The sequence below is a fragment of the Leucoraja erinacea genome, chromosome 27, assembly GCF_028641065.1.
Source record: "Leucoraja erinacea ecotype New England chromosome 27, Leri_hhj_1, whole genome shotgun sequence".
Classification (NCBI taxonomy): Eukaryota; Metazoa; Chordata; class Chondrichthyes; order Rajiformes; family Rajidae; genus Leucoraja; species Leucoraja erinaceus.
This window is the reverse complement of record NC_073403.1, coordinates 520,624-533,503: the sequence shown is the minus strand read 5'-3', so window position 1 is coordinate 533,503 and position 12,880 is coordinate 520,624. Positions and strand designations below refer to the sequence as shown.

Sequence of the window (12,880 nt, the reverse complement as noted above, 5' to 3'; positions counted from 1 at the left end):
CGATGTAAACACAGGCAAAGAGTTTGCAACAGAATGTACCAGCCAACAACTTTTATTTATATTTTTACAATAAATGTCAGACAATCTGCAAGCAGGCGTGGAAATTCAGCATGAGCAGCCTTACGTAGTGGATCAGGGCAGTATGTTTCACAGGCAGTAATGGTACAGACATGGGCTGTGGCACTAAAACACAACCATGCTAATAACGCTGAAGTCCCTCGGCCTAGCTGTAACAGGGTTAAAGTTTGACCTGTTGACTTGCAGTTTCCACTGTGTTTTCATTTAAGATCAGACCTTTGGCTGCTGCTCAGCACCAAGCTAATATGTGCATCGCAGCAGTAACACGGTCGAGAGGGGGAGAGGCTGCAGAAGCTTCTGTCCACAGATTATTTGGGGGGAAATCAGAAGGAGCAAGAGGCTACTACCTCTCCCCAATCACGTCACTGAGGAGGAGCCAGTGGCTACAGCTGGAGCTTAATGCTTATTCACATCATGCAGACGGTGCTGGATAAAGCCTGGGGGATTGAGCTCAGCACAGTGGGGGAAATGATAACAATGGCAAGTCTCCAACAAACACAAGAGCTGGTTGAGAGGATGTGGCAGTGAAGCTGGTACCCAGATCCTGGTCTTAGTGGCGGCCTCCATTAACGGTGTAATGATGGGATTGCTTCCAGCCACGAAGGCTGCAGATTGCCTGTTGCTGGGGCTCCCACGAGCCATCCTTGTACGGACAGAAACAAACTGATATCCCATCCATTTCCACCCTCTCACCAGCAGGGATAATGGTGTTTCCTGCAAAGCAGTTGGGCCCTACAAGAATAAAACACACAGGATCTATATAAATAAACGCTTATCACACAACAAAATACTTGCCCAAGTTGTGGAGCCTCTTCAACTTAATCAATCAGAACATGACTGACCTGGACTTTATCCCATGATACCCTGAACCAACAAAACTCAATCTTGTAAACACTGACTTATCCCAGAAACTTGGACTGAGAGGGATTTTGAAGCTTTCACTGCTGTTGGTGTGAAGAAATACTTCCCCATTTCCTTCCTGCACACCTGAGCTCCAAATGATCCTTGTCTGGACTCCCTCAGAGATAATAGTCAGAGAGAGGATCTGTCGACCTTATTAATTCCTTAAACGGGTATTCTACAATTTAGATTTGTTTTCTCCAATACCACTGTATGTAGCTTTGATTTCCAAAGTTATAACAATCAGTGCATTATCCCCTTTACAAAGCCCATCAAAATTCCTTCTGAGTTTGAGAAGTTTATAACTTCATAATTTAAATCATAAAAGGGCACATAAAGGTCAGATGTCCAGGAGTGATAGGGTGGGATTGAGTGCTGAGGGTGGGATCAGGTGGACAGCAGCACAGGGTGTGGGTAGAGTGGCATTCTGAACTGAGATAAACAAAGATTTGAAAACAAGTTGAGAATTTTACAGAACTGTTACGAGAGACCACTGTAGATCAGAGTCTGTGATGGTGGGGAGTGTCAGGAATTCGGGAGAAATGTGGACTCCTTGCTGCTAAAGAGCCTTTGACTCCTTACACACGTACACACACTGCTTACCCTGCCTGCACACAGGACAACACTGGTTGGGTTCATAGGAAGGGTTGACACAGTGGACAGGAGCACATTCTGCAGTCAGACAGTACACCTCACGGTCAAATTCACAGCGGCACCTCTCACAGGCAGAAGGCTGCAGGGAAATGGCACAGATCAGAACACGATCAATTAATTCCAAGTCTTAAACCTGTCAGCTTTAAGCAACAGCCGGTCGGATTGGTGAACACCATCAACACTTGCCAAAGATGGATTTATTCAAAGATGACGGGCATTTCTGCCGTGTGGTTATCTTGGAATCCACAAAAACCCATGAACACCATTCCCTGGAGAAGAGGTTCCTGTTTAACAGAAAAAAAACAATGGAGATGTCACAGTGGAGGTTCGGGACCTAGATAATCCCCTGGGCTTGAGGCCGCTGTGGGAAGCTGGAGAAGACATTGCAGGAGCTCTGGATGAAATATATGAATCATTGTTAAATATAATTGTGGTGCCTGATGGCTGAAGCATGTCTAATGTTATGCCTTTATTAAGAAGGCCTGCCAGGAAAAGCCTAGGAACTATAGATGGGAGCCTAATATCTATGGTAGGTAAACACAAAATGCTGGAGTATTAAAAATCTATGGTAGGTAAGTTATTAGAGAAGATTCTGAGGCATCGTGCAGTTGGATGGGTATCAAAATTCACAATAGGATCTTGATCAGCTGGGCCAGTGGCCTGAGGTAAAGTTATTGCAGACATGTGCGAGGTATTGCATTTTGGTAGGTCAGCCAGCACCTTCACAGTGAATAGTAGTGCCCTGGGGAGTGTTGTAGAGCAGAGGGATCTTGGAGTACAGGGATTTTATTCCCTAAAAGTGGCATCACAGTTAGGATAGTCAAGACGGCTTTTGGTACATTGGCCTTCATCAGTCTGGGTATCGAGTATAGAAGATGAGATGTTATATTACAGCTGAACAAGATGTTGGTGAGGCCACACTTGGGAATACTGTGTTCTGTGTTGGACATCCTGCTATAGGAAGGATGTCATTAACTGGAAAAAGTGCAGAGAAGATTTACAAGGTTGTTGCCAGGACTTGAGGGGCTGAGTTGGGTAAGCTAGGACATTAATCCTTGGAGCGCAGGAGGCTGAGTTGTGATCTTACAGAGATGTATAAAATCATGAGGGTAGATAGAGTGAATGCACAGTGTTTTATCCAGGGAAGGGAATTAAAAATAAGGACGTATGTTTAAGATGAGAGGGGAAAGATTCAATACAAGCTTGGGGGAAACTTTTTCATTCATGCTGTGGTGAGTACAAGAAACAAGCTGCCAGTTAAATAATGTACTGTAACAGCAAAGGTACATGCATGAATGAATGAATGAATGAATAAGTTTATTGGCCAAGTATTCACATACAAGGAATTTGCCTTGGTGCTCCGCCCACAAGTATCTAATAGAAACTTACAAATTTCTTAAGGGGTTGGACAGGCTAGATGCAGGAAGATTGTTCCCGATGTTGGGGAAGTCCAGAACAAGGGGTCACAGTTTAAGGATAAGGGGGGAAATCTTTTAGGACTGAGATGAGGAGAAAATAATTCACACAGAGAATGGTGAATCTGTGGAATTCTCTGCCACAGAAGGTAGTTGAGGCCAGTTCTTTGGCTATATTTAAGAGGGAGTTAGATGTGGCCCTTGTGGCTAAAGGGATCAGGGGGTATGGAGAGAAGGCAGGTACAGGATACTGAGTTGGATGATCAGCCATGATGATATTGAATGGCGGTGCAGGCTCGAAGGGCCGAATGGCCTCTACTCCTGCACCTATTTTCTATGTTTCTAAGTGACAACATGACAAACAGTGATAGGTAGGAATGACACATAAAACATTAAACATTAATAATAAAGCATTATTAATTAAACATGTAAATTAAATTAAATACCAGAGCCAAAAGGAGGCTACAGATTTTTTGTTATTGAGTAGAGCTACTACTCGTGGAAAAAAGCTGTTTTCATGTCTGGCTGTGGCAGCTTTGACAGTCCGGAGTCGCCTTCCAGAGGGAAGTGATTCAAAGAGTTTGTGGCCAGTGTGAGAGGGGTCAGAGATGATCTTACCTGCTCTCTTCCTAGCCCTTGCAGTGTACAGTTCATCAATGGAGGGTAGGTTGCAGCCAACAACCTTCTCAGCCGATCGGACAATTCGCTGCAGTCTCCAGATGTCGTGCTTAGTGGCTGAGCCAAACCAGACCATGATGGAGAAGGTGAGAACAGACTCTACGATGGCCGTTTAGAATTGAACCATCATTGCCTGTGGCAGATTGTGTTTCCTCAGCTGCCGCAGGAAGTACATCCTCTGTTGGGCCTTTTTGACTAAGAAAGGTTTGGAGGAATAAGAGCCAAACGTGGGCAAATAGGACTAGCTTAGATGAGGCATCTTGGGTGCCATGGACGAGTTGGGGTGAAGAGCCTGTTTCCAAGCAGAATGACGATGTAACTCACTGGCTCAAGCAGCATCTCTGGGGAACATGTTAGCGTTGTTTCAGATCAGGGCTCTGAAGATTGATGATAGTTGGGGAAGGGGGAGAGAGGAGGAAGAGAGGTGGGGCTGGCAAGTGATAGGTGGAAGATAGTTGGACAAAGGTCAGAGATGAGTAGATAAAAAGAGTGAGATAAGAATAGACGAGGCATGAACTGTGAAGACAGGAAAGGATGTCACTGAAGGAGAAGGGGGTGCACATCCAGGTGGGTCACAGTGAAGAGATATTAGGAGGGTGGCGTTTACCCAAAATTAGATCATTCAATGTTCATACCATTGGGTTGCATGTTGCCTAAGTGGAATATGAGGTGCAGTTCCACCATTTTGCATGTGGTCTCACTGTGGTGGAAACCCAGGACAGAAAGGCCATGTGGGATTAGGGAGAGGAGTTAAAGTTGTTAGCAACCGGGAGATCCAACAAACCTTGGCGGACTGAGCGCAAGTGTTCAGCAAAACAGTGGCAGAGTCTAGGCTTGGTCTCAACGATGTACAGGAGATCATATTAGGAATACCGGATACAGTTGTTGAGGTTGGAGGACGTCGACGTGAACCTTTGTCTCACCTGAATGGACTGCTGGGATCCCTAGATGGTGGCGAGGGAGAAGGTATATTGCAGGTGTTACATCTCCTGTCAAAACTCCATTTAGAGAAGTTTGGATGTACATGGATATGCAGAGAATGGCTGGGATATAGAACATGCGCTGGCAGATCATGGTTGATCTTGGCATTATGTTTGGTGCAGACATTGGAGGCTGTAGGGCCTGTTCGAGTGTTGTACCTCCTGTGGTTGTGGGACAAAGTGCCCGAGGAAAGGCGTTTGGATGAGAAGCTGTGTGAAACAAGGTGCTGCAGAAGAAGGAAAGGGGTGGGGATGGGAATATGTGGCGGGAGGTGGGATCTCCTTGAAGGTGATGGGAATGTCAGAGGATGGTGTGTTGGATGCGGAGGCTGGTGGGGTGAAAAGTGAGGAGCAGGGAGACTATCCTTGTTCTGTCTTGTCTCTGGAGGAGAACAGAACTGTAGGGACAGAGAGGAGATGGGGTGAGGGGATGTAGAACAGAACTGTAGGACAGAGAGGAGGATGTGGTATGAGGACAGTTCTTAAGGAGAGTGAGACTAAAACGCAAATGGAGGACAGCATCGTCATATATTGGGCTGTGTCGCTTGGGCATCTTCCCGCCCATGTAGAACATTGTTACCCCCCGGCCAGATTTCCAATTCACCTCTCTCAAGGGGGTGGGGGGTGGGGTGTTCTCCTCTCTCACTAGGGTCGGGTAGGGAGGGGAGGTGGGTCGTCCCTTTGTAGGGTGGACAGTAGTTTCTGGAAGGGGTGGAAGCAATAGACATCTCAGATGTCCTAGAATGGAAAACCTGGGGCCCACCCCCTCCCCAGGCACCTTCCCTTGCAACTGCAGAAGATGCAACATCTGTCCCTATACCTCCTCCCCTGACTCTGCCCAGGGACCCCAACAGTCCTTTCTGTCCACAGCCTCCTCCATTGTCAGAGTGAGACTAAACGCAAATTGGAGGAACAGCACCTCATATTTCATTTGGGCAGCTTCCAGCCCAGTGGTATGAATATTGTTAATGCCAGCATTCCCTCTCTCTCTCTATCCCTCCCCCACTCAAGTTGCACCAGCTTCTCATTTTCACCCAACAAACAGCAACAATGGCCTGTTTCCTTTGTCATTGTTACTTTTTCTGCAAATTTCATTTTTTGTTCTTTATCTCTCTACATCATCGTCTATAACTCTCGTTTCCTTTATCCCGAACCAGTCTGAAGAAGGGTCTCGACCCGAAACGTCACCCATTCCTTCTCTCCAGAGATGCTGCCTGTCCCGCTGAGTTACTCCAGCATTTTGTCTATCTTCAATTTAAACTCTCACCCCGCCCGCTGCTGAAAGACTCATCCATGCCTTCATCTCCTCCAGACTGGACTATTGCAACTCACTTCTCCTTGGCATCAGCTCCACCTACATCAACCGACTCCAACTGGTCCAGAACGCAGCCGCCCGACTCATCATCCACACCAAATCCTGGCATCACACTCACTCCAGTCCTCAAACAACTTCACTGGCTTCCCATCTCCCACCGGATCACCTACAAAATCCTGATCCTCCCCTACAAAGCCCTCCCCCATCTGCCCCCCCCCCCCATATCTCACTGACCTCCTCTCCCCCTACCAACCCTCACGGTCCCTCAGATCCACATCAGCTGGTCTCCTCTCCATCCACGTCCAACCTCCGCAGTTTTGGGGACAGAGCCTTCTCCAGGGCAGCTCCCAGGCTCTGGAACTCCCTCCCCCAACTGATCCGCAATTCCGTGTCCCTCACCATTCTTCCAGTCCCGTCTCAAGACCCATCTCTTCACCTCTGCCTATCCTTAGCCCCACGTCCCCCTCCCTTTTCATCTGTGCTTTGAATTGCCTCGTATTGTGTTTTGTATTGAATTCTGTCTTTACTTTGTGTACTAGTCATGTCTCTCTATTTATTTCATTCCGCTTACATGTTTTTCCTCTACCTGCTAAATTTTTGTAAGGTGTCCTTGAGACTCTTGAAATGCGCCCATAAATAAAATGTATTATTATTATTATTATTAAACCAGCATCTGCAGTTTCTTCCTACACAAACCCGTGTTGCTTCACCACACGATAGACATTTATTTATTCCAGGAGGGAAATCACCAAGTGTTCATATCCACCTCACCTTTGTAAACCTGGATCCTCAACTTACGGTTGACCTCATTTACCGCGGAGTGTCCGGGGCCCAGTGTCCGGAGCGGAGTGTCGGGAGCGGATTGTCGGCAGCGGAGTGTCCGGGGAGCGGAGTGTCCGGGGCCCAGTGTCCGGAGCGGAGTGTCCGGGGCCCAGTGTCCGGAGCGGAGTGTCCGGAGCGGAGTGGCCAAAGCGCCCGCGGACAGCAGCCACCGCCAAGGTGAAGCTCGGGAATTGGAGCAACCAACCACGCGATGTCCTCGCCCCTCGGCTGATATAATGCAGACATCATGTGGCCAGTCTCCCTCTCACTCACCGTCAAACTGACCTCGTCCCGACCTCTCAGCCCGGGTTATTTTCACGCGCAAACTCTGCTCATTTGCCCAGAATTTTACCCTGCGCTTTACCGGAGACTAGAACAGAGACGAGGAAACACTTTTTCTCACAGAGAGTGGTGAGTCTGTGGAATTCTCTGCCTCAGAGGGCGGTGGAGGCCGGTTCTCTGGATACTTTCAAGAGAGAGCGAGATAGGGCTCTTAAAGATAGCGGAGGCAGTGGATATGGGGAGAAGGCAGGAACGGGGTACTGATTGTGGATGATCAGCCATGATCACTTTGAATGGCGGTGCTGGCTCGAAGGGCCGAATGGCCTCTACTCCTGCACCTATTGTCTGTTGTCGACCCGCGGCTCCTTGTGTGAATAATCCGTTACATTAATGTCACCCAAACCTCTCTCCGCGTTCCACAATCTCACCTTTAAACTATTTTTGACCCAGAATTATTGACATTCTCAGGTGTCAGTTCAACAAAGTCTGGTTTTGAACATGGTGAGAATTTCCCGCCTCTGTTTATCCGCACCTCGCCTGCGGCAACTGTAGCAACAGTTTAAAGCCGCGACATTCACCTCGTCTGGAAAACAAACTAAGGTGGCGACAACACGAGCAGGAAGGAACTGCAGGTGTTGGATTACACAAGATAGACACAACATGCTGGAGTAACTCAGCGGGACAGGCAGCATCTCTCCAGAACGGTCCCGGCCTGAAACGTCACCCATCCCTTCTCTCCACAGATGCTGCCGGAGTTACTCCAGCACTTTGTGTCTTCAGTTTATCCAGCATCTGCAGTTCCTTCCTACCCGCTTGGGAGGGAGGGAAACTCACCCAGAACTCCTGCTGGAGGCGGTAGCTGCGGCCCCCGTATTGACACGAGTTGCGGACCTGAACACAGCGCGGACAACAGGAACCGTAACTTAGGCGGGTGCAACGCGGGGGGAGCCGGGGGCAGCGAGGCTTTCGACAAACCGGGCCCAGCGCGGTACAGACACACGGACAAGCCGCGGCACTCGGGTAGAAGCGCTCGCCCACGTCAAACACCAGTCCCTGGTCGTCGATGCAGCCCTTCCCGCGGTAGTCTGGCGCGACATAATCCGTGTCCTTGGGGACCAGGTTCCTGAGCGCCCGGGGCGCGGGTAGAATGAGCAGGAATGTGAGACTCAGAACCAGTACCCGCACCGGCTCGGTCCCGGCCATCGCGCTCCCGTGGCAGACACACACACACACACACAGACAGGCAGACACACAGGCAGACGCAGACACACACACAGACAGACACACGCCTGCCTTATACCCGCCGGCTGGGAGCTGGCAGCTGTAACCGGGACGTCAGACAGACGGCAGCGCAGCGCAGCTCAGCCCGCAAATAGACCGAGGCAGGTGTATCCTCAGCGGGCGCTGCCGGCAGCTTGAGCCGCTTCCCCCCGGTGGTGGAAACATTCCCGTCACCGTCCGGCCGTCCGTCCGGCCCCTCGCCTCGGTCTCTGGGCCCCCACAGATGACCAGCGCCGCGCAGTTTCAAGTTGAGAATAAAACGCAAAAGAGATTAAAAATGTAGTGAGATTTATTAACCAGTGAGACGGAGACACGTTCTCAGAACTCGGGGAGATGCTGCCAGTGCCAGCGGCCCCCTGGCGCCAGTGACGGCCAGTGGACACCGCTACTCTGGCCCAGAGATGGCCAGTGGCCACCGCTACTCTGGCCCAGAGATGGCCAGTGGACACTGCTACTCTGGCGCCAGGGGGTGGCCAGTGGACACCGCTACTCTGGCCCAGAGATGGCCAGTGGACACGGCTACTCTGGCCCAGAGATGGCCAGTGGACACGGCTACTCTGGCCCAGAGACGGCCAGTGGCCACTGCTACTCTGGCGCCAGTGACGGCCAGTGGGCACCGCTACTCTGGCGCCAGTGACGGCCAGTGGGCACCGCTACTCTGGCACCAGGGGTGGCCAGTGGACACTGCTACACTGGCCCAGAGATGGCCAGTGGCCGCCGCTACTCTGGCCCAGAGATGGCCAGTGGACACTGCTACTCTGGCGCCAGTGGAGGCCAGTGGACACTGCTACTCTGGCGCCAGTGACAGCCAGTGGACACCACTGCTCTGGCGGCGCCGCCCGGGAACCAAGAGCGCCCCCTCACCTAAACATTCACAGCAAACTCTAGAAAAGATACTTCTGTCAAACATATAAAACTATTTCCCAAATCAAATATACAAAAGTTAAAAACTCACGGACTCCAGCATTGTTCAAAGTCTGACAAGGGGATTGGTGCAGAGAACATCACTCACCCAGGGGGTGCTTGTGGCAGGAGGGGAGGGGGTCGTGGGGAGAGGTGCAGGGGGGTGAGTGAGGGGCAGGGGGGGGGGGGGGAGAGAGGGGAGGGGGGGAGAGGGGGGAGGGGGCGGGAGGGTGGGGGGGGGGGGGGGGGGGTGAGTGGGGAGGGGGAGGGGAGGAGGAGGTCGTGGGGGGAGTGCAAGGGAGTGGGGGAGAGGGGGGGGTAGAGATGAGGGGGGGGGGGGGGGGAGGGGGGGGGAGAGGGAGAATGTAGGGGGAGGGGGCAGGGGGGAGAGGGGGGGGAGTGGGGAGGGGGGGGGGAGAGAGAGGGGGGTTGTGGGGAGAGTGCAGGGAGGGGGGGAGTGAGGGGAGGGGGGGAGGGGAGGGGCGTGGGGGGAGGGGCAGGGACACTGCCCGTCCAGTCGGAGCGGACCGACCGATGGAGTTGACCTCAGGACCCCGGGACCAGCTACTTCTCGGCAACCAGGTGACGAGCGCCATGATTGGCTCAGCAGCATTGTGGAAGCCCCAGGATTGGTGGATCGCCGCTGGGATCCAGTGGGTCTAATCTCCACTGGGATCCAGTGTCGGTGCTGCCCGCACGCGCTCTGTGTGTTAGGGTTACTGAGGCCACTCCTCCCTCTACACGCTGCTGGTCTCCGTCAGGCCCAGGTCCTCTGGGTTCTCTGCGGCAGCTACACGGATGTATCCGTTGGGCTGTGCGGGGCCCGGGGTCCACATTGGCTCTGCCCGCTGGTGGTCCCCGCCCCAATGGTCCTGCTCCAGGCTGTGGTGGGACAAGTACTCCGGGTTTTCCACCGTCTTCCCCAACGTAGCTGCCGGTACAGACACTCCCATCCCCGATCCCCCCGCACGCTCACCTGCCTGGTTCAAGTAGCCTGGTGGGGGGGGGGGGGGGGGGGGGGGGGGGGGGGAGACAGACAGAGAGTCACACACAGCACTCCACCCCCGCCCCACGCTCCCCTCGCCCCCCCACAGCCCCGACCCAACCCTGCCCCAACCCATCCCCCCGCACGCTCACCCGCCTGATTCAAGTAGCCTGGGGATAGGGGGGGGGGAGACAAGACAGACCACCACACACAGCCCCACCCCCACCCCCACCAGCCCCCCCCCCCCTCCTACCCCCCAGCCCCGCCCCCACATCTCCCCCAGCCCCCGACCCCACCCCCCGCCCCACCCTCAAACCCACCCCCACCCTCCCCCCGCACGCTCACCCGCCTGGTTCAAGTAGCCTGGGGGAGGGGGGGGGCAGACAGACAGAGGGTCACACACAGCACTCTACCCCCCCCCCCCCCCACCCGCCCCCCCCCACGCCCCCCCCGTCCCCACCCCAGCCCCCGCCCCCCTCCCCCCCGTGGTGGACATACCTGGGGCCTGGCAGCCCAGGGCAATGTAGGCGTCCACCTCCAGCCCGTCCAAGTCCGGCCACAGACTGGGCTGTGAGCTATAGCGCTGGACTAGCCCGTGCTCAGCGGTCGGGCAGGAAACCGTCCCCCTGTGGGCCGAGCGGTCCCCCTCGCCAGGGGGGTCTGGGCTGGCGGGGCCCGCAGCGGTCACTGTCCCTCGACCGTCCACCTCAGCAACACTCCGCGCACTCTGCCACGAGAAACAAGACGGTCAGCCTGGGCCTGGACACTGCACTGAGGGGGTGAGGTGGAGCGGAGGGGGGGTGGGGCGGAGGGGGGGTGGGGTGGAGCGGGGGGGGTGGGGCGGAGGGGGGTGGGGGGAGGAGGGGGGGTGGGACGGGGCGGAGGGGGTGGGGCGGAGGGGTGGGGGGGCGGGGGGGGTGGGGGCGGAGTGGGGGTGGGGGTGGGAGGGGGTGGAGGGGGGGGAGGGGGTGGTGGGGGTGGGTGGGGGGGGGTGAAGGGGGGGGGGGGGGGGTGGGGGCAGTACCAGGTATTCCTCCGCGTCGATGAGGTTCTGCATTTCTTCGTCCTCCAGCAGCGTCCGGTAGAACTTGCTGTCAGTCGGGCTCTGTGGGACCAGACGGTCGTCGCCCTGCGGACAGACGGAGCCGTCAGCACCGGCCGGGGTCCTGACCCTGGATCCCCCAAAACACTGAGACCCCCGACACTGGACCCCCCAACACTGGACCCCCCCAACACTGGACCCCCCCCGACACTGGACCCCCCCGACACTGGACCCCCCGACACTGGACCCCCGACACTGAGACCCCCCCCAACACTGGACCCAACACTGGACTGGACCCCCCAACACTAGACCCCCCCCCAACACTGGACCCCCAACACTGAGACCCTCAACACTGGACCCCCCCAACACTGGCCCCCCCCCCCCTAACACTGGACCCCCCCGACACTGGACCCCCCCAACACTAGACCCTCGACACTGAGACCCCCCGACCCTAGACCCCCCAACACTAGACCCCCAACACTGAGACCCCCCACACTGAGACCCCCCAACACTAGACCCCCCAACACTGGCCCCCCCAAATACTGAGACCCCCCCAAAACTAGCCCGGACCTCAAAAACACCCCAAAAGCCCCTGCACCCCACAGACCACAACCTCCCAGTGCCATCCTCCACCCAGTCAATCCAAAACACACAACGCCCCCTCATTGTTACCACCCCTACACCCTCTCTGTGCCCCCCCCCCCCCGCCTGTTACTCACCTGGATGACGATGTATCGCGGTGGGGTCCCGTGCCATCCGCGTGAACTCCGTCACCAGCTGCCCGAACCGGGGGCCGTTGACTCCGAGTCGATCATCCAGCCTGGCAACGATGAGGGGAGGGGGTGAGGGTGGGGGTGGTGAGGGGTGGGGGGGAGGGGGGGGGAGGGGTGAGGGTGAGGGGGGTGAGGGTGAGGGTGAGGGGAGGGGTGAGGGGTGGGGGGCTGAGTGAGGGGAGGGGGTGAGGGGGATGGGGGTGAGGGTGGGGGAGGGGGTGAGGGTGAGGGGAGGGGGTGAGGGGGTGGGGTGAGGGTGAGGAGGGGGGTTGAGGGGAGGGGGGGAGGGGAGGGGAGGGGGTGAGGGTGAGGGGAGGGGGTGAGGGTGTGGGGTGAGGGAGGTGGGGGGGGGGTACGGGATCATGTGAGACGTGGGTGAGGTTGCGAGGGTTTCAGGGCCCAGACGGGGAGGACACAGACCCAACCGGGTACGGGATCATGTAGACGTGGACAGGTTGCGGGGCAGACGGGGCGGGGCAGACGGGGGGACGGGCAGACTCACACTTGACCATAATCATGTAGACGTGGACGGTGCAGACGGGCGGTTGGGGCAGACGGTCCCCCTTCTCCAGCAGCTCATGGATTTCCCGCGCTGGGATCCCATCGTACGGCTTGGCCCCGAACGTCATCAACTCCCACACGGTCACGCCTGTACACGGGACACAGGGTTACACACCGCACACACCACACGCACCGTCACGCCTGTACACGGGACACAGGGTTACACACGCACACGCGACACGCACCGTCACGCCTGTACACGGGACACAGG

The 12,880-nt window shown here is 55.4% G+C and overlaps 2 protein-coding genes across 2 annotated transcripts in view; both read right to left on the bottom strand.

Annotated features, from left to right (window-relative positions):
• Window positions 1-38: 38 nt before the first annotated feature.
• Window positions 39-8,375, bottom strand: LOC129710065 (von Willebrand factor C domain-containing protein 2-like). Its single transcript, XM_055656755.1, has 3 exons — window positions 7,959-8,375; window positions 1,582-1,711; window positions 39-810 (listed from the first exon to the last, which is right to left on the bottom strand). The coding sequence occupies exons 1-3, from the start codon at window positions 8,325-8,327 to the stop codon at window positions 629-631; spliced, it is 681 nt and encodes a 226-aa protein (XP_055512730.1). The 5' UTR covers window positions 8,328-8,375; the 3' UTR covers window positions 39-628.
• Window positions 8,376-9,788: 1,413 nt separating this feature from the next.
• Window positions 9,789-12,880, bottom strand: part of erbb2 (erb-b2 receptor tyrosine kinase 2) — a 40,718-nt gene continuing 37,626 nt past the window's right edge. The window contains 8 exon segments of the mRNA XM_055656751.1: window positions 9,789-10,284; window positions 10,639-10,656; window positions 10,792-11,020; window positions 11,318-11,422; window positions 12,055-12,078; window positions 12,080-12,127; window positions 12,130-12,155; window positions 12,611-12,757. Coding sequence (XP_055512726.1) covers window positions 10,046-10,284; window positions 10,639-10,656; window positions 10,792-11,020; window positions 11,318-11,422; window positions 12,055-12,078; window positions 12,080-12,127; window positions 12,130-12,155; window positions 12,611-12,757 — 836 coding nt within the window. The 3' untranslated portion in view covers window positions 9,789-10,045.